This window comes from Mesoplodon mirus (assembly GCF_964341445.2).
Source record: "Mesoplodon mirus genome assembly, chromosome: 1".
Lineage (NCBI taxonomy): Eukaryota > Metazoa > Chordata > Mammalia > Artiodactyla > Ziphiidae > Mesoplodon > Mesoplodon mirus.
The window spans coordinates 6038685-6062347 of NC_138976.1; the positions used below are offsets into that span (position 1 = coordinate 6038685).

The 23663-nt window shown below is 54.2% G+C and overlaps 1 protein-coding gene across 1 annotated transcript in view; it reads right to left on the bottom strand.

Annotated features, from left to right (window-relative positions):
* HMCN2 (hemicentin 2) overlaps positions 1-23663 on the bottom strand; it is a gene marked incomplete at its 5' end in the record, with an annotated part of 150516 nt that overhangs the window by 95478 nt on the left and 31375 nt on the right. The window contains 11 exons of the mRNA XM_082610095.1: positions 993-1120; positions 1425-1520; positions 3794-3982; positions 11473-11622; positions 13892-14005; positions 14705-14832; positions 15309-15450; positions 16548-16820; positions 18647-18768; positions 19304-19448; positions 21891-22154. Coding sequence (XP_082466221.1) covers positions 993-1120; positions 1425-1520; positions 3794-3982; positions 11473-11622; positions 13892-14005; positions 14705-14832; positions 15309-15450; positions 16548-16820; positions 18647-18768; positions 19304-19448; positions 21891-22154 — 1751 coding nt within the window. The remainder of the gene's footprint in view (positions 1-992; positions 1121-1424; positions 1521-3793; positions 3983-11472; positions 11623-13891; positions 14006-14704; positions 14833-15308; positions 15451-16547; positions 16821-18646; positions 18769-19303; positions 19449-21890; positions 22155-23663) is intronic.

Sequence of the window (23663 nt, forward strand, 5' to 3'; positions counted from 1 at the left end):
TAAGCCTCCCTGTCCCTGTCCCGCGATCCCGACTGCACATTCTGCACGCCGGTTCCGGGAGAGGCTCCTGGGCTGTCTCGGTACCAGGCCCTTTCAGGCTGAGTGAGCTTGAGGGGGGCTCTGGCCCTTGCACTCGGCAGCTGGGCAGGCGCAGGTCCACCCAGTGTCCCCACTGAACTAAACAAGCTCTGCGTCTCCAGCCACTTCCTGTCCTGGTGTGAACAAGGCCCAGGGCCACCCCTCCCCACATGCCCATCGGATTCTACTGAGGAAGGCTCCTCACCGCCCCAGCCTACGTGCCCAGGCAGGGTCCTCCTCGGGGTCACATCTAATGACACAGGCTGCGGAAGGAGTCATCCACTTGAGCAGCCTTGGCAAAGCCTCCCTGCTCCGGGAGCTGGACCCTGTCTGCACTGCATCAGGGACTGGAACAACAGGCCCGGGACCAGGGCAGCCATCTGGTCACACAGTCACTGCCTCTCTGGGTGTCTAGCGTCTGCTGTCTGCTGGGGCGAGGGCACCTCTTTTATAGCTTTCAGGGCACAAGGACCACGGGATGTCTGAGGATAGGCCAGAAGGATGGAGGAAAAGGGAGAGGCAAAGAAGGAGTGAATGGCAGAAAGGAAATAGAGGGAAGTAAAGAAAACCAAATGGACGGGAATGGGCGAAGCAGCCCCCGTGCACCCAGCAGTGTGCCAGGCAGCCGGGGCAGATGTTCAGCCGCTCGGGTCCCGTCTCTGCCCTGGAATCATCCGAACGGGGTGACGACTGCACTGCCCCTGTGCCCCCGCCCACAGCACTAACGATGCACAAGCTCCTCCGGCCAAGGACTCTAGAGGGTGAAGGATGCTATCAGCATGTTATCAGAGAAGGTTCTGGAAAGAAGCAGGAAGGGAGAGGACATTCCAAAACAGGGGAACCGCAAAGCAGAGACCGAGGTGTGAACGTGACGGCGCCCTCCTCCCCTGCGCCCAGAGGGGCCCTGCGCTCACGGGCTGGCCGGCCTTGAGCCAGCGCCTCTCGGGGCGGGGCCTCCCAGCCAGGATGATGCAGGGCAGGGACACGGGCTGCCTCTCCAGCACCCGGACGGTGGAGGCGCTGCTGGCGATCTGTGGAGGTGCTATAGGGAGAGGAGACAGTGGGGTACACGAGACTCCTGTGGGTGGGCATCCGGGGGACAGAGGCCCCCACTCCCCACTGTCTCCTCCCCAGGGAACCAGCGGAAGCATCAGGATTGGGGACCCCAAAGGGTCAAAGGGCGCACTTCTTGGGGCACACTGCCCAGGAAGGAGGGGTCCAGATGCTCTTCCTGGAGAAGCTGGCTGTGGACACACCTATCCCAAAGGATGGGCAGTCATGGGGGGGTGTCTCTGGGGGTGCCTGGTGTCCCCCCAAAACCCTCCTCTCCAGATCCACCAGCGAACCATGTCCAGTCACAAGGAGGTGGGCCTCTGCCTGGACCTTCCCAAAGACATTTTGAGCTTCACAGACATACGGGGCCTGGTCTTCAGGAATCACACCTGAGGGGCAGGAAAGAGGCAGGCCTGACTGTCAGAGCACAGCTCCAGGCCCCACAGGCTCCAGCTCCCCAGATGCAGACGCGCCCTTGTCACAGTCTGGCCCTGCGGAGGTTAGGTAGGAGGGCTGGGATGGCAGGGAGGAGAGGGATGGGGGATACAGGCAGGCCTTGGAAGGGTGAGAAGGCCTCGGCTTGTTCATGTGTAGCGTGGGGATAATTTATCAATGACTGCAGCCTGTAGTGTGATTGGGAGGGGTCAATAGATAATGCAAATACAGTGCTCAGCATCCGGCCTGGCACGTAGTAAATAGAAGCAGTAGTAGCAACGATGATGATGGTGGTGAGGACGATGGTGGTGATGGTGAGGATGGTGAGGATGGTGAGGATGGTGGTGATGGTGAGGATGGTGAGGATGGTGGTGATGGTGAGGATGGTGAGGATGATGGTGATGGTGATGATGGTGAGGACGATGGTGATAGTGAAGATGGTAAGGATGGTGGTGATGATGATGGTGGTGATGGTGAGGATGATGGTGATGGTGAGGATGGTAAGGATGGTGGTGATGATGATGGTGGTGATGGTGAGGATGGTGAGGATGATGGTGATGGTGAGGATGGTAAGGATGGTGGTGATGATGATGGTGGTGATGGTGAGGATGATGGTGATAGTGAAGATGGTAAGGATGGTGGTGATGATGATGGTGGTGATGGTGAGGATGGTGGTGATGGTGAGGATGGTGAGGACGATGGTGATAGTGAAGATGGTAAGGATGGTGGTGATGATGATGGTGGTGATGGTGAGGATGGTGAGGATGGTGGTGATGGTGAGGATGGTGGTGATGGTGAGGATGGTGAGGATGATGGTGATGGTGATGATGGTGAGGACGATGGTGATAGTGAAGATGGTAAGGATGGTGGTGATGATGATGGTGGTGATGGTGAGGATGGTGAGGATGGTGGTGATGGTGAGGATGGTGGTGATGGTGAGGATGGTGGTGATGGTGAGGATGGTGGTGATGGTGAGGATGGTGAGGATGGTGGTGATGGTGAGGATGGTGAGGATGATGGTGATAGTGAAGATGGTAAGGATGGTGGTGATGATGATGGTGGTGATGGTGAGGATGGTGAGGATGGTGGTGATGGTGAGGATGGTGGTGATGGTGAGGATGGTGAGGATGATGGTGATGGTGATGATGGTGAGGACGATGGTGATAGTGAAGATGGTAAGGATGGTGGTGATGATGATGGTGGTGATGGTGAGGATGGTGAGGACGATGGTGACGGTGAGGATGGTAAGGATGGTGGTGATGGTGATGATGGTGAGGATGGTGAGGATGGTGGTGATGGTGAGGATGGTGAGGATGATGGTGATGGTGATGATGGTGAGGATGGTGGTGATGGTGAGGATGGTGAGGACGATGGTGATAGTGAAGATGGTAAGGATGGTGGTGATGATGATGGTGGTGATGGTGAGGATGATGGTGATGGTGAGGATGGTAAGGATGGTGGTGATGATGATGGTGGTGATGGTGAGGATGGTGGTGATGGTGAGGATGGTAAGGATGGTGGTGATGATCATGCTGGAGATGGTGAGGATGGTGAGGATGGTGGTGATGGTGATGATGGTAAGGATGATGGTGATGGTGAGGATGGTGAGGATGGTGGTGATGGTGAGGATGGTGAGGATGATGGTGATGGTGAGGATGGTAAGGATGATGGTGATGGTGATGATGGTGATGGTGAGGATGATGGTGATGGTGAGGATGGTAAGGATGATGGTGACGGTGAGGATGGTAAGGATGATGGTGATAGTGAAGATGGTAAGGATGGTGGTGATGATGATGGTGGTGATGGTGAGGATGATGGTGATGGTGAGGATGGTAAGGATGGTGGTGATGATCATGCTGGAGATGGTGAGGATGGTGAGGATGGTGGTGATGGTGATGGTGAGGATGATGGTTACCACATATGACACTTAATATGTGTCAGGAACTGTGCTAAGGGATTTACGTGTATTATTCACGCAATAGCTCCTTAAGGTGGCCTGTTATTAAACCCAGGTGGTAGGTATTGTCATTATCACTACTGTGACCAGTGCAGAGTAGTGGGATGACGTGACCAGAGTCACCCAACTGAAATATGACCCTGCAACAGCCTGACCTATGGTCAGCACTGGGGGTCAGGACCCTGCTCCCGGCCACCCAGTCTGGGGGCTGAGGGTGTCGGAAGCCATTCTGTCTCCCCTGCCCACCCTCCCTCAGCCCCAATCTCTTACTTTCAAAGAACAGCACTCCTGAATCGGGCCGCCCAGTCCTGCTGCCCTGCCCAGGCCCCAGCAGCTGGCCATCTCCACGGCGCCAGGTGACCATAGGGGACGGGCGGCCCGTGGCCCGGCACACCAGGAGGGCACTCCTCCCCAGTTCCACGGTGACATCCTGGGGCAGCTCTGTCAGCAGGGGCGCATCTGCAGGGAGGTGAGCGGTCAGCCTCACCCAGCCCCCAGGGCACTCTTTGGAGGACTGCCTCCCCTCTGGTTGCTGGGGGGGCTTCCCTCTTCCAGCCGCGCCCTCATAAGCCTGACTCATATCCAGGGCTCCCAGGGCCAACTGGAGTTTGGCAGGGTCCACCCTGAAGAACTCCTGAGGATGATAAGGCAGAGCAAGTGCTCTTTGGCAGGATGGAGTCCTCACACCCTACATGGGGTCTCAGGGACCCCGCTTTGCCCAGCCATACGGGAGAGCAACACTCCTGCTTCTTCTCTTTACACCTCCTGGGAAGCCCACCTCAGAGGGGCTGCAAGTCACCCTCAGCCACAGGAGGCCCACCAGCTCTGAGCGTCACCTCCCTTGCCCTCTTCCTGGGCCACGGGAGCTTCCTTTCACGGGTCTCCTAGACTCCGGCAACCATTTCCCAAAGAGCCAACTTCGCGGGGAGATTCTAGCTCATCTTTACCTTGCTTCATCCTTCTCTGCTGTTGAACGTTTTCTAAGAAGCACATAAATCTCTACTATAAAATCAAAACAAGCCTATAAATAACTTGACCTTATACTTTATGGTCCAAATGGGACACTTAAGAGTGAAAAGAGCCATATTAATAATGACACCAGGATAACAGATGCAAACAAGGGTAGCCCTGCTCACCTGAGTTATAAAACAGCCAAGCAACACACGAGGATTTATTTCCTTAACTTTTGCTGCACACACTCGAAATCCCATGCCCTTCCACAAGGTAACCACTGTTAATGGTTTGTAGTGTTTCTTCCAAACTTTTTTTCTAAGCATTGTCTTACTTTTATGATTTGGGGGGGGGAGTGGGCATGGAAATAAGTTATTTCCCAAAACAGAAGCTCATGATCCTTTACACCTTTCTGCTGGCCAGAAGCAGGTCCAATGCCAGACAGGTCCAGGCCCTGTTCCCTGAGGCTTCTGGGCACTGTCCTCAGGTCCCTGTCCCCAGACCCACAACCAGGAAGGTCCCCAGCCTGTTTTGAACCCATTGCATCCAGCATTGTGGAAAAACCTCCACCTCTTTTTTTCTTGCTGTCTCTCTCCAGAAATCTCCCCCATCCATCCAAATCATGACATCAAATTTCCCTCTTGGCCTCAGGGAGTAGGGAAGTTCCAGGGAGATAGAAGCACAACTTGGAAAATCACTGCAAGGAGGAAGACAGTCTTGGACCCAACCTCAGACACCACCCACGAGTTGCTTTTCTTCCTCATTTGGGGCCTGGCAGCTGCCTCGGCTCAGAATCCAAGAAAGTCTTCCATCTAGGTGCCTCAGATGGCGTCACTGGTCCTGCAGAGCCTTGGCCCCGGGGGCAGAGCTTTGCTATTCCCCTCTTCCCATCCTGAGCAGAGCCGTGGCTCAGCTCCAGGGCCAGGTACCCCCAGAGCCTGCCTCCCCGGCTCTGCCCAGCCCACGGCAGGGCCCAGCTCAAACCTCCCTCCTCCAGGCAGGCCTCGTCCTGAATTCCTCCCCTGAGAGAGGACAGCTGACTTATAATAGTAAGCAAATAACATGCACAAAAGGTAGCATTTGGAAAACCTACTAAATGACAGGCATGGTGATGGTGCTTTTAGAGTTCATTCATGGCCTCAGTAAACTCATGAAGTGGGTATTATCACAACCCCATTTTACAGATGTGGAAACTGAGGATCAGGGAGATTAAGGAACCTGCCCCAGGTGCAGCTCAAAGTCAGTGGCAGAGCTGGGGTCAGAGCCCAGGTCTGGCTGCTGCTAAGACCCAAGCTCTCAGCCACTGCACCCCCGTACCCCCTAGTACTCAGGGGTAACCTGGCATCTCTTCCGTCTTCTTTCAGAGGTGAATCCCGATTCACATCCTGCCCAGAAAACTGTGACTCCGTCTCCTGTGCAGCCAACCCCCTGCCCCTCACTGAAGTCCCCCAAATAAGGCAGGACCTCAGAATCCTGTACACCGGAGCTGAAGGTCCTCTGGTCTCCTCACTGTGTAGATGGGAGACTGAAGCCCGAGGGAGGGGAGGGGCGGGGGCGGGGGTGGGGCCCACCCTGATCCTGCAGCATGTCGGGTGTGGGGACGGGTTCCCAGCCCCATGCCCTTTCCAGGGTCCCATAGCGAGGCTCAGCCGCCTCTGCTTTCAGGCTCGAAGACCCCTCCTCACAGACTCAGGTGACCTTCGACAGGGAGGGATCGTGAGCTGGCCTCACAACCACCGGATTTCCCCATGGACAGCCCTTTCTGCCTTGACCTTGGGCAGGTTTCCGGGTCAGGAGCTGCGAGTGCCCAGAGACAGCCAGACATCACAGCAGCTACCGTGCTCCCTGGAGAGGCCCAGGTCTCATCACCTGACGGCTGCAGCGCTTTTGCGGGGACGCAGCTCTGTGCGGGGGAACCGGGAACACCACAGAAGACAGAACAGCCCCACCAAGGATGCCAGCCACCAGGCTGGGAGGGGGCAGGACAGGAGGGTGTGGCCAAGGCTGAGACTTCATTTAACAGCACTGCTGGGCCACTCCCTCCACCCTCCAGGGATTTCCCAGCAAAGTGAAATTGACAGAGGTGATGCCGTCCCTTCCTCTTACTTGGGCCCCAGGGCAAGGGACACCAGCCTGAAGGCCTGAAGCCTGGGCAGGGCCCCCCTGCCGCCCCTGCCCCACTGGACACCCGTGGATGAACCCCTTCACCACTCTGAGCCTCAGTTCCCCATCCAGAAAGAGGGAACTATTTTTACCCTGATTCCAGTACCTTAAAGGTCCAGGACTCTTTATCATTGTCTGGAGACCCTGTAGCCTGCCAGCCTCCTCCACCATCCCCCCAGTTCCTGTGGCTCAGAGCCCTGGGGCAGAGCTGGTGGGGATGCACCAGCTCAGGAAGGAGAGCTCCAATCAGTCCTGACTCAGTTTGGTCAGAAGAGGGAGGGGGTCTCAGGCCCAAAGACTGTGTAGACAGGCAGGGTGGCCAGGGAGAGGCTGGCCTCAGGCCCTGCCCTGCATTTAGGGGGAATTCCAGGGTATCTGTGAATGAGACAACGCTGGGGATGGCCTCCGCATCCGCCTCCCTGGAAGACTCCTTTCCCCACAGAAAGATCGTTCGGTCGAGCCTGGAGCCACAGCCCCATTGGCCAGGGCTGCAGGATGACTTTCCTCTCTAAAAAAATATTTTAAATGATATTTTATGACTGTTTATAAAGACAAACACAATCTGGATTCGTTTTTAATCAATTTATTATTCTTCACTTTTTTCTTCTGATGGCAATAAAATCAGAGCCCTGTCCAGCAGCCCTAAAAGTATCACGGGCTCTGGGCCCTTGCCTGTTGTGCCTGATAGAGAAGCCACACAGATACTGACCACACTGGCCACAGAGCCCAGCTCTGCTTCTCTCCTGCACCCCCAGGCTGGCCAGAGGGTCTTTGCTTCCACAAAAGCACACCCTCAGCTCCCCTGCTCACTCACCCAGCAATCAGGGGCTTCCAAATTGGGAATAAGAAGCAGAGACTAAAACGAGAGGATAGAAAGAGGGCTGAGTGAACATCCATTTAGAGGGAAATCCAGCAGGGCAAAGGGAACTTAGCTCAGGGCAGTTTTTTTGTTTTTTGTTTTTTGTTTTTGAGGTACGCGGGCCTCTCCCTGTTGTGGCCTCTCCCATTGCGGAGCACAGGCTCCGGACGCGCAGGCTCAGCGGCCATGGCTCATGGGCCCAGCCGCTCCGCGGCACGTGGGATCTTCCCGGACCGGGGCACGAACCCGTGTCCCCAGCATTGGCAGGCGGACTCTCAACCACTGCGCCACCAGGGAAGCCCAAGGGCAGTTTTAAAGTAATAGAAAGAGTGGGACTTCCCTGGCAGTCCAGTGGTTGAGACTCAGTCTGTACTTCCACTGAAGGGGGCATGGGTTCGATCCCTGGTCAGGGAACTAAGATCCCGAATGCCGAGTGGCGTGGCAAAAAAAAAAAAAAAAAAAAAAGTAATAGAAAGAGCACTGAGCTCCAGGAGCGGGTGCCGACCGTGGAGCCCAGTCACCAGCCGTGTGATAATCACTCCGCCTCACTCTGCCTCCCAGGCCCTTGTCAGCCTGGTCCAGCCCACAGGCCGTGCACTGATTATGTATTCTATTCAAGCCCTGAGTGAAGCACGTTTTCTCATTAAATCTCTCAAGGTCCTTGTGAACAGCCTCTATCAGTATCATCCCCATTTTACAGATGATGAAAGTGAGGCTCAGAAAGGTAAATAACTTGGCCAAACAAGCAGCAGGACCAGAACATTGATCCAGGACTCTTATCAGCCAAATGCCAAGTCCAGAGGGGATGCAAAATCACCTCGCAGGCTTGGTCCACAAATACAGGCACCTGCTGGCAGTACAGGAGGAGGCTGCCGTCCTCCCTGTGCCCCAAATACCACCAGGAAGCCAGTTCCCAGCTGAACAGCAGGAAGTGGGCACAGTGCCCACACGTTCTCAGCTCTGGCAGGCTCCGCCAGCCTGGCCAGGAAGGCTGCAACACAGCTGCCACCCAGATGGGCAGGAAATTGAATTTCCCACCACGGCTGCCAGGCCAGCTCGCCCCAGACACACAAGTGTTGGGCCACTGTCCATGCTGTCCCTGACCTCGAGGCCAGAGGCCACCAGTGGCCCCGTGCCCCAGAAGCCTGCCTCTGGGATGCCAGCCATCCCCCGCCACCTCTCACCTGGGGAAAAGACCCCAAGACCAATGGCTAACAGGTGAAGGAACAGGCATGTCAGCCTGGGCTCCAAAGAAATAAAGTTTTGCTGGACAGAAATTAAACACAGAGCAAAGGATGACTGCTTGTAACAATGCCAAGGGCAGCCCTCCCTGTAGCACCCTCTCTGCTCACCCAGAACCTACTGACTAATCACAAGGACAGTGACATTTGTCAGAGCCCACTGTGTCCTAGGCCTTTCTTATCTCTCACTCACACAACATCCAGAAATATCTTGCAGTTGAGGAGCCCGAGACTCACAGTGCAGAAGCAACATCCAAGCCCTCCTTGCCGGGAGCATCAGGATCAAGTCCAGGGGCTAAAAGCCCGGACCCTGGGTTCAGATCTCAGCTCTGCTACTCACCAGCTGTGTGACTTTGGGCAAGGCACTTAACCTCTCTGTGCCTCGTTTTCCCCATCTATAAAAGGGATAATGTAGAACCCATCTCAAAAGGTTGTTATGAGGATTATATGCTAGTATATGAAATGTGCTTAGAGCTGGCCCGGCATGTGGCAGATTTCATGGAAGACTTATTATATTTTTATTATCAAGCTCTAGGCCTATGGCTTTCCATACCCACCCCACCCAACCCAAGAGCTCAGTCACACAGTGCACTGTAGATAGGGAAAGTCTGAGCACATCAATCTTCTCCCTAGAAATCTCTTACCGCCTCCAGAGAACAAAGCCCAAACTCCACCAGGCTCCCTAGCCCAAGGAGTTCTAGGCTTTCCTATGGCTTTCCATACCCACCCCACCCCACCCAAGAGCTCAGCCACACAGTGCACTGTAGATAGGGAAAGTCTGAGCACATCAATCTCCTCCCTAGAAATCTCTACCGCCTCCAGAGAACAAAGCCCAAACTCCACCAGGCTCCCTGGCCCAAGGAGTTCTAGGCTTTCCTATGGCTTTCCATACCCACCCCACCCCACCCAAGAGCTCAGCCACACAGTGCACTGTAGATAGGGAAAGTCTGAGCACATCAATCTCCTCCCTAGAAATCTCTACCGCCTCCACAGAACAAAGCCCAAACTCCACCAGGCTCCCTAGCCCAAGGCCGGGAGTGACCCACAACTGGGCAGCTGCCCCGGCATCCCCTCCCCACCCTCTCTATGCCTCACTCGCTGCCTTGCTCCTCTTGCCGTGGGGAGCTCGGCACATGCTGTTCCCTCTGCTTGGAACACTGTCCCCTCTGCCTGGAACACTGCTCCCCAGCTCATCACCTGACCGCTTCTGGGTTCAGCTTAGACATCACCTCCTCCAAGAAGCCTTCCCGGCCTCCAGTGTTGGCTTAGCCCCCTTCTCTGGGCACAGGACCCAAGGATGCCACTTCCAAATTCTCAGTACACAGTATTCTAATGGTCTGTTTACCATCTCTCTTCTGGACACCAAGAAAAACACAAAGGCAGATGCCATTGTAGCCCCAACACAGGGTCTGGGGCACAGGGCCTGGCTACCAGGTGACCACATGTTGGAGGAATAGATGATGGAACAGACGGGGAGGATCCCCAAGCCTGAGTAGGCACCATCTCCCCCAGGGCCAGACCCTCCTGATTGAACCTCCCTGGGGAGCCCCTTGGCCATCCCACCCGGCCCAGTCAAGCCCATTCTCTATTCTCTGCACTTCCCTAGAATTCCCAGCACCTGCCTCTACCGTCATGGCCACAGTCAACCCTCAGAGTACAATCCGCTCCGGCTCAGCAGGCCAAGGAGCTGTGCCCACAACTTCCGAGCAATTCCCAGTGCCCAGGATCCAGGCCTGGAACTTAGACATCATGACAATCACAGCCAAGGCCATGCATCAGCCACAGAAGAATTCAAACTTCCCATCTGTAAAAAGGGGATAATAGCTTCTCCCTTTATTAAGCACTCACAATGGGCCAAACCCTGTGCTAAGCATTGTGTGTCTGATTTCATTGAAGCCTCACAGCCACCCAACAAAGGAAGTAGTGTGGTCAGATCCATTTTGCAGATGGGGAAACTGAGGGTCAATGATTTGACCAAAGCACATAGATGGTAAGTGATGAAGACAAGACTGGAACTCAGGTCTCAAGGATATGACGACACCCATGCTGGAACCAAACTATCTCTGTGATGGGCAGTGACCCCTGCCTCTTGGGATTCTCACACTTGAGTGGTCCCTCCCACTCACCACATACCAGTGTTGGTCTGTGTGACCAATAGAATATAGCAGAAGTGATGGTATGTCACTTCCAAGACGTTATAAAGACTGCAGCTTCCATCTTGGATGTTATCTCTATCTCTATCCCTCTTGACTCACTTTCTCTGGGAAAACTCATGTCACAAGAAGCCTTCTGGAGAAGCCTATCTGGGTAAGGAACAGAGGCCTCCTGCCAACAGCCACATGAGTGAACTTAGGGTGGATTCTCCAGCCCCAGTCAAGCCTTCAGATGACCACATCCCCGGCCAAGGTATTAACTGCCATCCCATGAGAGACCTGGAGCTAGAACCACCCAGCAAAGCCACTCCCAGAATCACAGAACCATGAGACAATAGATGCTTATTGTTTTAAGCCACATAGTTTTAAGGCAATTTGTTACGCAGCAAGAGGTAACATATACACCATCTCCCTCTAAAATCCCCATCCCACGTGCTCTGGATCCAAATGATGCAAATTCCCCACTGGCAGGCTACAGGGTCCCACTCTCTCCTCCCTGCTCAGAAATAGGGCAGGTGGTGGGGGACGGGGAAGGGGGAAGGCAGGAGGGGCAGGGCAAGTGGGGACAAGGTGTACACTCACGTCCAACCTCCAGCCGGATTTCTGCAGAGGCATCGCCCAACTCACTGACAGCTCGGCAGGTATAGACGCCAGCATCCCTCTCCCGAGCCACCGGGATTCGCAGCATCCCAGAGCTGGAGCCCTCAGAGGCCAGAATCATTTCAAGACCCTCTGGACCAAAGATGAGAAAACATCAGGCAGGTACCCGTGGTTAACACAGGAGGCCAGGGGATCAGGCTGCCTTCCTGACCCTGGGTTCCTGCCAACTCCACAAAGCAGGGACCTTGGAGGGGTGTGGGTGAAGGAAGGATTTCCCCCCAGAATCAGGACCCCTTTTGTTTAATGAGTACAGATTTTTCGTTTTGCTAAATGTAAAGGGCTCTGGAGATGGATGGTGGTGATGGTTGTACAACAATGTAAATATACTTAATGCTACTGAACTGGATACCTAGAAATGGTTAAGACGGTAAATGTTATGTTAGGCGAATTTTATCACAGTTTTAAAGTCAGCACCCTTGGGTCCAGTTCCCTGAGCCCCTTTGTTGACCACGAGTGAGTCTCAGCCTGTTCCCCTGCATGCGGCAGGCTCATCACCCAAGAACTCCTTGCCTGGGCCGCCCTCCTGGATCCCCACCCTCTGCTCAGGTGCAGACTGAGGCTTGGATCAGCTCTCGGAGGAGCCCAGGGTCACGGAGATGACCACTCTCCCCCCAGTTCTGCCTCTTTGAGGCCTTATTCTCATTTCCCTTGTGCACTGTTCCCCTACCCCAACTCCAGGCCTCCCCCTCCTGAGGCCTGAGGGACCACCCTGATTCTGAACTCTTTTTACAACTTAATATTTTACACTTAAAACTGTGGTACATACATATACATAACACAGAATTTTACCATTTGAAGCATTTTGAGTGTCCAATTCAGTGGCATTAAGTACATTCACATCGTCATGCAACCATTCCCACCACCCATCCACAAAACTTTTTCATCTTCTTAAACTGAAACCCTACTTATTAAACACTAACTTCCCCATTTCCCCATCCCCCAGCCCCTGGCAACCACCATTCTCCTTTTGGTCTCTATAAATTTGCATATTCTAGGCATCTCATATATGAGATTCCACTGAAATAACTGGAATCATTTAATACTTGTCTTTCTGTGTCTGGTTTATTTCACTTAGCATAATGTTTTCGAGGTTCATCTATGTTGTGTCAAAACTTCATTCCTTTTTTCCAAATTAAGAAAAAAATTTTTTTCTTTTACTTTTTTACTACTTAAATACACCATACTAGAGCAAAAGTCTGTGAAAATACCATAAATAAAAGATTTTTTTCTCCATTCAGCAAATTAGAAGTAGGGGGAAATTTCTACACAGCAGCTGCTATAAGCCTGATATTTTTTCCTTTTTTTTTTTTTTTTTTTTGCTTTTTTTCATTCTTTTTTTTTCTTTGCCATAGGAGTCAAATTAAGAAAATTTTTAATTTAATTTTAAATAAAACTCATAAAATTTATTATCTTAACCATTTTTAAGTGGTAACTGCATTCTCATCATTGTACAGCTTGAATTTCATTCCTTTTTAAGGCCGAGCCACATTCCATTGAGAGATCCCCCTTTATAAAGGGGCTCCCAGGCTGGGCTGGTAGAGCTCTCAGCCACCACAGGCAGTGACCTGAGCACAGAGTAAGGAGTCCCGAGGTCTCTGCCAACACTAGCTGGTGACCATGGACGAAATGCTCAAACTCTGAGCTAACTCTGCCTGTCAGTGTCAAGGTGAGGCTCTGACAAGACCACAGACAGGTGCTGCAAAGGCTGGAGTGCATCCCGGTGGGAGGTGCCTGTGCCTGAGAAGGCGCCCGGTGTTCTGCCCCTGGAACGTCTGAGGCAGGAGCCCCAGGACTCAGGTCCACTGGTGTGGGCGCAAGAGCAGCTCCTGTCAATCAAACTCCAGCTCAGCGTCTGGCACAGACAAGACCCTCTACACTCGTTAACTCAGGAGAGCCTGAGAACAGCCCTCTTACCTTTACTGCTAGTTCTCAGACAACCACATCGCCATCGTCACCACCATCAAGAACACAGCCCTGCCGGTGTGCCAGGCTCGTTCTAAACAATTTGCACACGTGGACTCATTTAATGCTCATACAACCACCCATCTTTGGCTTTCCAGCGAAGGAAGCAGGCTCAGAGATACCAAGTCACTTGTCTGAGGTCACCCAGGGGAGCCAGAATTCAAATCGAGGTCTATTCTAGATCCTTCTCCTAACCACGGAGCCAACCTGCATTAGCCGCGTGGACGCTGGCCTGGGGATGGGAGTGGGGCTGCCAGAAACGGTCCTCTCTCTCCAGACACCCCATTCGGAGTACCCCCCGCCCACGACCGTCCTGGAAAGCTGACCCTCCAGGGCCCCAGTGGGACCGTGCACGGGCCCCTCCCCCCGCCCAGTGTACCTCGATACCAGATGACCCGGGGCGGAGGCACCCCGGACGCCTCACACACCAGCACGGCCTCCTCCCCGACGGCGGCCAGCACCACGGCATTCGTGGCCCAGACGGACGGTGGGTCTGTGTGGGGAGCAGATGGGGAATTGGGGACCAACCCACAGACTCCCTAGAGAGAGAATGCAGCTGGGGGAGGGGCGGCGGGGACAAGGTGGGGCTGAGCCCCACCAACCGGGACAGTCACCCCAGAAAGATGTAGCCTCCGCTGGTTTCTACAAAGCCAGTTATTCCCCGGGACCAAACCCCCTTTTGTTCCTCATTGATCTTGAGATAAAAGCCGAAATCCTACAAGGTTCTAAAAGGCCCTACAGGGGCTGCCTGCCCCTCCCCCGCCCCTTCACTCCAGCCAGCCTCCTTGCAGCCCCTTGGGCAGCCCAGACTCATTCCCACCTCCAGGCTTTTGCCCCACCCGATCCCTCTGCTTGGAACGCTGTTCCCATTCCCACCTGCGGCAAGGGTCTGGTCCTGTGTGTACCAGCCATTTCCCTCTCTGCCCAGGGGCGCGTCATTCCATCACACCACCCTGCTCTGCGCTCGTTCTAGTACCTTCACCATCTGAAAGTACCTTATTTATCTGTTTGCATGTTTGCTTTGTGCCTCCCCATTAGAATATAAGCTCCACCTGGATGGGGACCCTGTGTTCACTGCTGTAGCCCCAGTGCCTGCCACAAAGTAGATGCTCAGTAAGTATCTGGGGATGGGAGGGAGGGAGGGAGGATGGGCTGGAGATCCTTCTCCTGCAGATACCCTTGACCCAAGTACCTGCATAGTAGAGGGTGACCATCTTCTCGTCTGTGCCAACGTCATTAGCAGCCTGGCAGCTGTAATTCCCAGCATCCTCTGGGGCCACTCCCTGAATGATCAGGGTTCCCTGGGCATCCACGCGGACTCTGGAGTCGTGCCATGAAACGTGTTCAACAGCAAGGGGCTGGTTAGGTTGGGTCACATGGGGTTGCCCCAGTCATTATTAATAACAAATGAACTAACGACATCACTGGTGACACCATTCTACACTGACCCCTTGCTCTGTGCCAGGCTGTGTGTTCAGCACTTTACATATGTTCTTTTTTCATTCATGGGGCTCAGAAAGGTATGGTGACTTGCCCAAGGTCACACAGCCTGAATGGCAGAGGCAGAATTCAAGTACAGGTCTGTTGGATTCTGCAGCTGTAGCTCCTGACCCCTGAGCCCACACTGTTATGTTTCCCAAGTGATGTCTTTCCTCAGCCTCACATCATCCCAGGAAGAAGGCAGGGCAAATGCTACTCCCCCATTTACATTAATAGTTAAGAAGACTGAGGCTCGGAGAGGTCCCCTGGGAGTCCACCTGTTCCCAGTCCCAGACCTCCAAGCCCTGAGCCCTCACCTGCTGTCCTCTTGCAGGGCATGACCCTCATGGCTCCAGGAAATGTGGGGTGCAGGGTATCCAGAGGCCGAGCAGCTGACCCTCATCTCCATGCCCTGGGAAAAGTGCTGTGACCTGGTGTGGATGCTGACCTGTGGGGCCTCTGTAGTTCAGAGAGTGGACAGGTGGGGAGGAGCTTGTCAGAGTAGTTGTGCTGTCCCAGGCACCCAGCCCCGGGCCCCTGGCCCCTCCCGACAGCCACAGATGGTGTAGACAAAGGAAGCAGAGGTCCCAAGGGGCCTGCATCCTTGGGAGCAGCTTGCTGGGGAACTGGGGAGTGTTGCCAGGCGGCCTCCCAGGCACATCCGCAGGCCACAAGGGGACCTGAATTCCCAATACCCCCCAGTGGGAGCCTTGAGCTCCCTGGATTTCTGCTCTGAGCTGAGCACCTTGAAGAGGCTTAGGGAGCTGTCGAGATGCCAGGGCTGGAGACCTGAGTGGACCTCAAGGTCTGCCCAAATATTGGCTGCAAACGTAGGTTCTCTCCTGGCCCTCGGAAAGCTCACAGTGCAGCAGACTTGTCAGGCTCAAACAGACATCGTGGGCCGTCTCATCTAGACATGCCAAACACGCCCCTCCCATACCAGTGGCCTAGATATGGCCTCAGAATCCTTCTCAACACTCTAGGCAGTCAATCAACAGTCACAAGCATAAGGGAGAAAACTTGTTCCAACACACTCACTTTTACACTTGGGGAGATAGCACCCCAGGGAGGAGCATCTGTCTAAATCCTGGGTGGACCTCAATCCTAGGTTAGTACCTAATCCAGGCACCAACACTCCCGACGTGGGTTCTTCCCACTGCCTCCTCCACCCCCATCTGGTCGGTGCTACCCAACCCCTGCCAAGCACGTCTGATCTCTGGGCTTTCGGAAGTTTCCACTGTTCCATCTCTGTCCAGCATATTGAGAGGGGTAGGTAATGGAGGTGTTCAATGGCAGGGGAAGAGGACAGGACTCAATGCAATTGGCTTGACCTACAGCAGCAGAAATTTAGGTCAGATATGAGGATGAACTTCCCAACAGTGAGACCACTACACTTAGGCTGGAAGGCTACAGAATCCTCTTCCTCTGAAGGTTGAGAAAACACTGAAAGGGCTGACATTGCCTGCCAGAGGTGACGTCTGGGCAGAGGGATGGATTGATGGGCTTTGGAGGGAAATGCTAGGTATTGTGTTGAATTGGGAGGACAGCAGCCTCACCTCGCACCAGGAGCCAGACGGACGCCCTCGTGACCCCGTTGGAGTTGCTGGCCATGCACTGGTACCGCCCGCCGTCACTGGGGGTGATGTCCCTGACCTCCAGGGACAGGTTGGCCAACTGGGTGACTCTGCCCGTCGAGGCCGACAGGACTCGCCAGTCCCGGACCCACGTCAGGTTGTAGGGGGCCTCGCCCAGGACCCGGCAGGACAGGATGGCGGTCTCTCCAGAGGACACGGTCACGTTGGGGACAGGGACCACCTGCGGCGGGAGGCCTGCAGGAACAGGAGTACAGGAGGCACTGAGGGGTTGACACAGGGAGGGGGCCATCCTGCAGGCCCTGGTGGTGTCCAGACCCCGGAGCCCACCGCACGCCTCAGGACACATCAGCCAGCAGAGCCGTTCACCAGCATCTGCTCACCATGCCCGGACGGCGCCACCCCATGGCCATCACACACCCATCGAGGGGGCTGCGTGCATGCGTGCATGCGCGTGTGTGTGCGCATGTGCGCGTGCGTGCCTACCTTCCACACAACACCCAACTGCAATATTTAGCAAGAGCTACACCACTCTTCACACCCTTTGAGCCAATAATTCCGCCCTGGGGGATAAAGCCTCGGAAATCACCCTCAAGAGGGAAAGAGGAACAAGTACAGAGTGATTCTCTGTACAAGTAGCAGCCAAACGTGGAACTGAGGAAGGCCACTGCCCCAAAGGAGAAAAGAGCTAAGAAACCCTCACTCTCAACAAGAAAAGGTCGTAAGAAGTGACAGGTCAGACACCGTCTATTCAGGGACGGTCTGCAGGACCTGCAGGAAAAAAGCTGGATCCACATGTCAATGACCATGATGTGCAAGTATACTAATGGGGAAATTTGACTCCGGACAAAATTAAGTAGTATTAAGGCATTACTTACTATTCATTTTATTAGGTGTAATCATAGAATCTTTATTATATGGGAAAATCTATGTTTTTAAAAGAGATACATACTGAAATGTCAGGATGCCTACCATTTAGTTTAAAAGAGTTTAGCCATATCTGGGATAACCTACAGGAGAAAAGAATCTAAAAAAAGAATGAATATATGTATAACTGAATATACGTATATTCAGTTATATGTATATAATGAATATATTCAGTTATATGTATAACTGAATCACTTTGCTGTACACCTGAAACTAACTCAGCGTTGTAAATCTACTACACTCCAATAAAATTAAAATTTAAAATAAAATAGTTTGGCCATAAAATGAAAAGGCAAATATGGCAAAAGATTAGCAATCATTAAGTCTAGTAAATGCACGTGCAAATTTCCTTACACTGTTCTACTGTTCTGTACTTACCATTTATAGTAAAATATTTGCTGACCCGCTACAGTGTTAGATGACAACAAATCAGGTTGTTTTAAGTACGTATAATATTATCCCATTTTTTTAAAAATGCACACATAGATAAAGGTCTGAAAGAAAGTAAATCAAAATGCTACCAAGGTCATCTCTAGAACAGAGGGATCACAGGTCATTCTGATCTTTTCTGCTGGTTTATATTTTCCAGTCTTCCTACAGGGAACATGCGTGATTTTGTGTGAGTTTAGGACAACTTAGAGTGGCTGATCTCTCCCTGTTCGTTGGGCCCCTTTTCTTCTCTTCAAGACAGCTTAGGTTCATTATTTTAAAAATAAAGCCCATTCATTTTAGGAGGGTCTGTGGCATTGACAGCCTCCCTGAGCTCAATGGTGCCACGGCGGCAGGACCTGGAAGCATTAAGGGTTGGGAATGACGGGATGGACGGCGGCCCCTGTGAGGGCCTGGGAGCTGGCCAAGAGGTCAGGGGTGGGATTGAGGCTGGTGGCAGGAGACACAGCCTGAGCTGCAGCTGAGACGCACAGGCCATTCATGGGTGAAACAGCCCAAACGGGGAGGGGGGGCGGGGAGCCAGCAAGCAGGTGCCGTGTGGGCATCAGACTCTGGATGATGGACAGGCCCCAGCAGCTGGCTGGCATGCTTGCCCACAGGTGGAGAAACCCTGGGAGGAAATCCTAGAAGGAAAAATCAGGAAGGGGGTGGGGAGGGGATACGCGGACAGGCCCAAAGAGACAGACCTGTGACGACAATCTGGGCCTTTGCTCGTCCGGTCCCAGCCCTGCTGACCGCTGTGCATTCATATGTGCCTTCCTCAGCCTTGGAGGCCCGTGGGATCTCCCAACTGCTGTTCCCTGACCCCCTGTGGACAAAGAACAGCTGGAGACACACAGTCGCACTGCCCCCAGTCAGGGTCCCCCAGCCTCGTCCAGACACTAGGGGGCTTGGTCCCCTGAATCTTGCCCAGAAGGGAGGTCGCAAATCCTCCTGGAGCCTTGGTAAGAAGAGGCAGACAGCCAAGGACATGCAAATCCCATGATACGCGATGTGACTCTAAGTGCCTTCCCCTCTCTGAGCCCTGGACTTCCAACCATAGCGGGGAGGTTCTCAAGAGGGTCCTTCCTGCCCTGACCAGCACAGAGCTGGGCCTGCATGGGTTGAGTTTTCAGAAGCTGAGGAAGGCCCATGGCTCTTCCATGGGGTGATGGCCCAGCAGCAGTGGGAGCCTCAGGGAACCACCCTCCCCCATCCCTGGCCAAGCTGGGAGGTGCCCAGGAGGACAATATGACTGAGACCAAGGTCCCACTCCTGCCACCCACTCCCCTTAGATCCCTCCAGGGCATCAGGTGCCCAGGAGCCCTGGGGCTGGGAACAACGGGAGGCCCTGAGCCACTCACTGAAAGTGCCTCTCCAGGCCCAGCCTGGCTCCATCCCGCCGCAGCTGTAACCAGAAGGGGAGGGCGCTGTGCACAGAGCAGGAGACCACCAGGGGCTGGTGCAGGTAGCCATGGATCCTGGGGGGCATGCTGACCAGGGGGGCACCTGTGGGCAAGGACCAGCACTCAGGATTCCTCCAGTGACACAGAGACCCACGGGGATGAGCCAGGGGAGAGAAGGCCGGGATACAGTCTCTGGCACCACCACCCAGTGGTCACCAAGAGCAGGTCGCGTAGCCTCCTGAAGCCTCAGTTTCCACCTCTGTAAAATGGGGTTAGTTGGGTTACCGACCTCATCATGTTGCTGTGAGGAGCTGGTGAGAGATGGGGCATGGAAAGCACCTGGCACATGCATGTGGCAGGACCGGCTCCGTCAATGTAAACTCATGGGGTTTTTATGGTTTGTGAGAAGCCTGGCCAGGACGGACCAGCCTGTGCCACCATTTTAGCAATTCTGTGGGGCAGAGAAGTCAAACCAGCCCTGAAATCTGACGTAATGCTACCCAGACAGGACTCTCCAGGGGTGTGGGTAGGGCTGTGAGGCTGCTCGTCTGCCTGGAGGGTCAGTTTGACCCAAAGTTGTGGGAGGGAAACCTTTTGTATTGAAAAATAAGCATACTTGGAGCATGGCTGTGAATACAAAATTCACACGCATTTTTGAGATTAAATAAGAGACTTCCATGAAATCTCACAGCTTGGGATGAGCCTCTTGGGAACCCCATCAGATGCCACTGCCCCCCTCGCCTGACCCTGGCCTTGGGGTGATACATATTCTTTCCTTGGCTCTTGGAATTACTTCAGTGGAAAAGTCTGAGAACTGTCTCCCAGGGTCCGTCTTGGACTGTCAGGGCCTGACTGGGCGATCACGGACGGACGTGTGCTCAACCCTCGCACTGCCCTCTCCCCCATCCCCACCAGAAATGCTCCGAGGCTGAGGCAACGTGCCAGACCTCCTCTGAGCATTGAGCTGGAGGTGGGAGGGTGGCGGGTGACATCATGCTGCAGGCTCCCTGCCACATCCCAGGGGAGAGGGGCGTTGCACCATCCAGCCACGTCTTCAGCTGCGTGCACAGCAGCCACCACTCACCCCCACGCACTGGAAGCCTCTGCCGGCCCAGCTCCGGCTCCCTCTTCCTTGAGCTTGAAGAGCCCAGGGAGCTGAGGCCCCGCCCTCCCCACCCCCATGTCTCCAAACCCAGAGGCTCCTTCTCTCAGTCAAGCTCCCAGCCTCCCAGACCCGGGAAGTAGGGGAGGCACATCCCCCCACCCCGCCCCAACCCCGCCTCTACACTTTAATCTACAGCTGACATGGAGACCAAAAGCCAGCGCTAAACTCAAAACTCTGGGAGCCATCTGAAAGAACAGGAGAGAGAAACGGAGGCTGCTGAAATTGCTTCCTGAAAATTCCTCCTCAAAGCTGTAAAGGCCAAGGGAGGAGAAGTCCAGGGGTCACAGCACAGGAGTGGAGGCCAGGAGACTGAAAGAAGGGGTCCCAAGCCCCCGACCCTGCCCTGACCCACTCGGGTCCGCCAAGTTCTCCACCTCGCCACCGGCACATTGGCACCTTCCCTGCACCCTTAAATGAAATGGGATGACCCCCAGCAAAGTTGATGATGGAATGCCAGTGTCATCCACCTCTGAACTCCTCCCCGGTCACTGCCAGGGGAGGGGGGAGTGGACTGGAAGAGGGAACGAAGCCCAATAAGGAGGCCGATGGCCAGTGAACTCAGACCCCACCCCACCCCAGGACCAGAGGCAGATCTGGAAAGCCAAAGACTTTGCCCTGCCCTCTGGGAGCTTCCAGCCCGATGGTGAGACCTCAGGGACACACGGGAAACCAGCAAAAGCCACACGCATGGGAACCAACACAATGTGACCTACAATGACGTCACAGTAACAGCAGCCGTGTGGAGGGCTCCGGTCCACGGTTCCCACATCCTGTGTGCAGCCTCTTGAGTACCCAAGAGCCGTCTTGTTAAGTGCATTAGCTTATGGAACCCTTCGAGCCACCCTATAAAATGGGTGACCTCGGCTTCCCCAGCTATAAAATGGGAACACATCTCAGAACTGGTGTAAGCATTCCATGAGCTAATGCATGGCAAGCGCTTGGCCCAGGACTGTCCCATGGAAAGTGTTCAAAATGGTGACTAGATTACTATTACCATGACTTTGACTATGATAGTAATTATGACTAGGGAAGGGCATACCCATGCCCACTGCCCTGCCCGCTGCTGTGTCTGCACTGCCTAGTACCGTGACCGACACAAAATGAATGTTGAATGCACAGGTGGATGGATGGACGGACAGATGGATGGATGCGTGGATGGATGCATGGATGGGTGGATGACTTTGCAGCAAATCCTTCAGCTGAAAGCTACATCTGAAGCATCTCACTATTTGGCATCATGTCTTGCAGAGCTTGCTGCCCAGAGAAGTTGAATGAAAAAGTATTTCCTAATCTAATCTAATCAGGAGAGCCTTCCGGAAAGAAGTGAGCCTCCAAGGGAGGGAACCAGGGAGCTGCGGTTGGTAAGAGCCAATCACTCACCTGGGGCCACCCCACGGTAGGAAACTCCAGAGACACGGAGGAGGGGGTTTCCCTCATGGTCCTTGCCCTTCACCTTGAGGTAGAAGCGCTCCTGGGGGGTGCGGAAGGACGGCCCGCCCCACAGCTGATGGGTGGATCCGTCGGAGAGGAGCCGCGTGGGCAAAGTCAGGAGGGACCGCCCTGAGCTGTGCGAGAGCTCCACTGAGTCCAGGCGGCCGGGCGCCCGCAGGCCTGTGGAGTTGACCACCAGGGAGATGGGCGCCCCTGCAGAGGGGAAGGCGAGGAAGGAGATGCTGCCGTCTGTGCTGGGCTCCACGATCCTCCCCAAGCAGGGCCTCCAGGACCCCAGTCGGAGAGCAGCCTGCTTGGCCGGCCTTCACCCGCTCCCTCACCTCTTCCCCGGGCTAACTAATGCTGGGTGGGATAAGGAGAGAAGCGGGGGCTTGCTACTGTCCGTGGTCCTGAAACACCAGTGTCCCTCCAACCCACGGCTTCCCAGGGCTACATCCCCTCTACTGTGCAGACTGGGGTGCTCACTGAGCAGAACTGGGAAGGGGTACCCCCACCCTTGCCCCGCCACGAACTCTGGTGCTGGCGGTCGTCAGGCAGGCTCTGGGACCGGCCGAGGTGAGACACACGCCCCGGTTTGGGAATGCTGACTCCTGCCCATCCTTTCCCCATGTTCATCTTTCCTTTGGTTTCCTTTTCTATCTTGTTGAAATGTACTTTCCACACTATCCCAGGACAGACAGAACTGGACTTGGGTTTTATAATCTCCTAAATTTATGTGGGAACGGTCAGGTCGCTCCCTTTGCAGATGGCTCTTCATTGTTTTTTTCCTCTCACTGATCATAAACTGGGGACCAGAGGATGTGGTCCAGGAAGTGCCTTCAAATTTTTGAAAAAATATCAAACAATCTGGAAGGGGCATATACAAATCTAGAGGTCCAGATTCCTTTGAAAAATCGAGTGTGTCAGTGCTGGGCGCCATTCCCACGTTGCAACAAGCAGCCAACGGCACGTAGCAGCTGTTCCTGTGGCCCGGACCCCCACTGTCCAGTTAGCCACAGCCTCGCCCACTCCCTGGTGCCCCTGGCACTGAGGTCAATCGCTATTTATCATTTGCAATTGCCCTGCTGTTTCTCTGTCTCTTTTGGATGTCTGGGACCCACATCTTTATCAAAAGCAGAAACCAAAGAGGGTCACAGATGGGCCCCTTCACCCTCTTCCACTGGAGACTGGTCAGTTTTCAACCCCCACTGTAGCATTTCATGTAGGGTTTCTTTTCTCTCTTGGCTTTAGAATAGGAACTAAGTTTCTCTGCCCCGCGCCCTCCCTCCTCCTGGCAAAAACAAACACGACATGAGCAAGCAAACCCCTTCTCATTTTGAAGATATTACTGCTGGTCCTGGCAGGGAAACCCACAAGGGCTGACAAGAATGACAGACATTAGAGGAGATACAGACTAGAAAGAAAGCCCTAAGGATCCAGCACACACCATTTGGGGTCACTATTCTGTGGTCCAAAGTTAGCCTGACCTGGTCTAGTCCCCCCCATCTCTGCTCAGCTGGTCCTAGCAAAATCCTCTGGATGGACCCGTGGCAAGACACCATATTTTCCAAACTATAAATGGGGACCCTGGTCTGGCTACCAGATGGCATTTTCTGGCATGAAGCTCTGGCACCCTGAGCCAGAAGCCTCTGCCTGCTCGGGGGCCCAGCTTTCTCCAGGTGGAGCCATGATGGGGTATGTAGGCGACCTCAGAACCCAGTG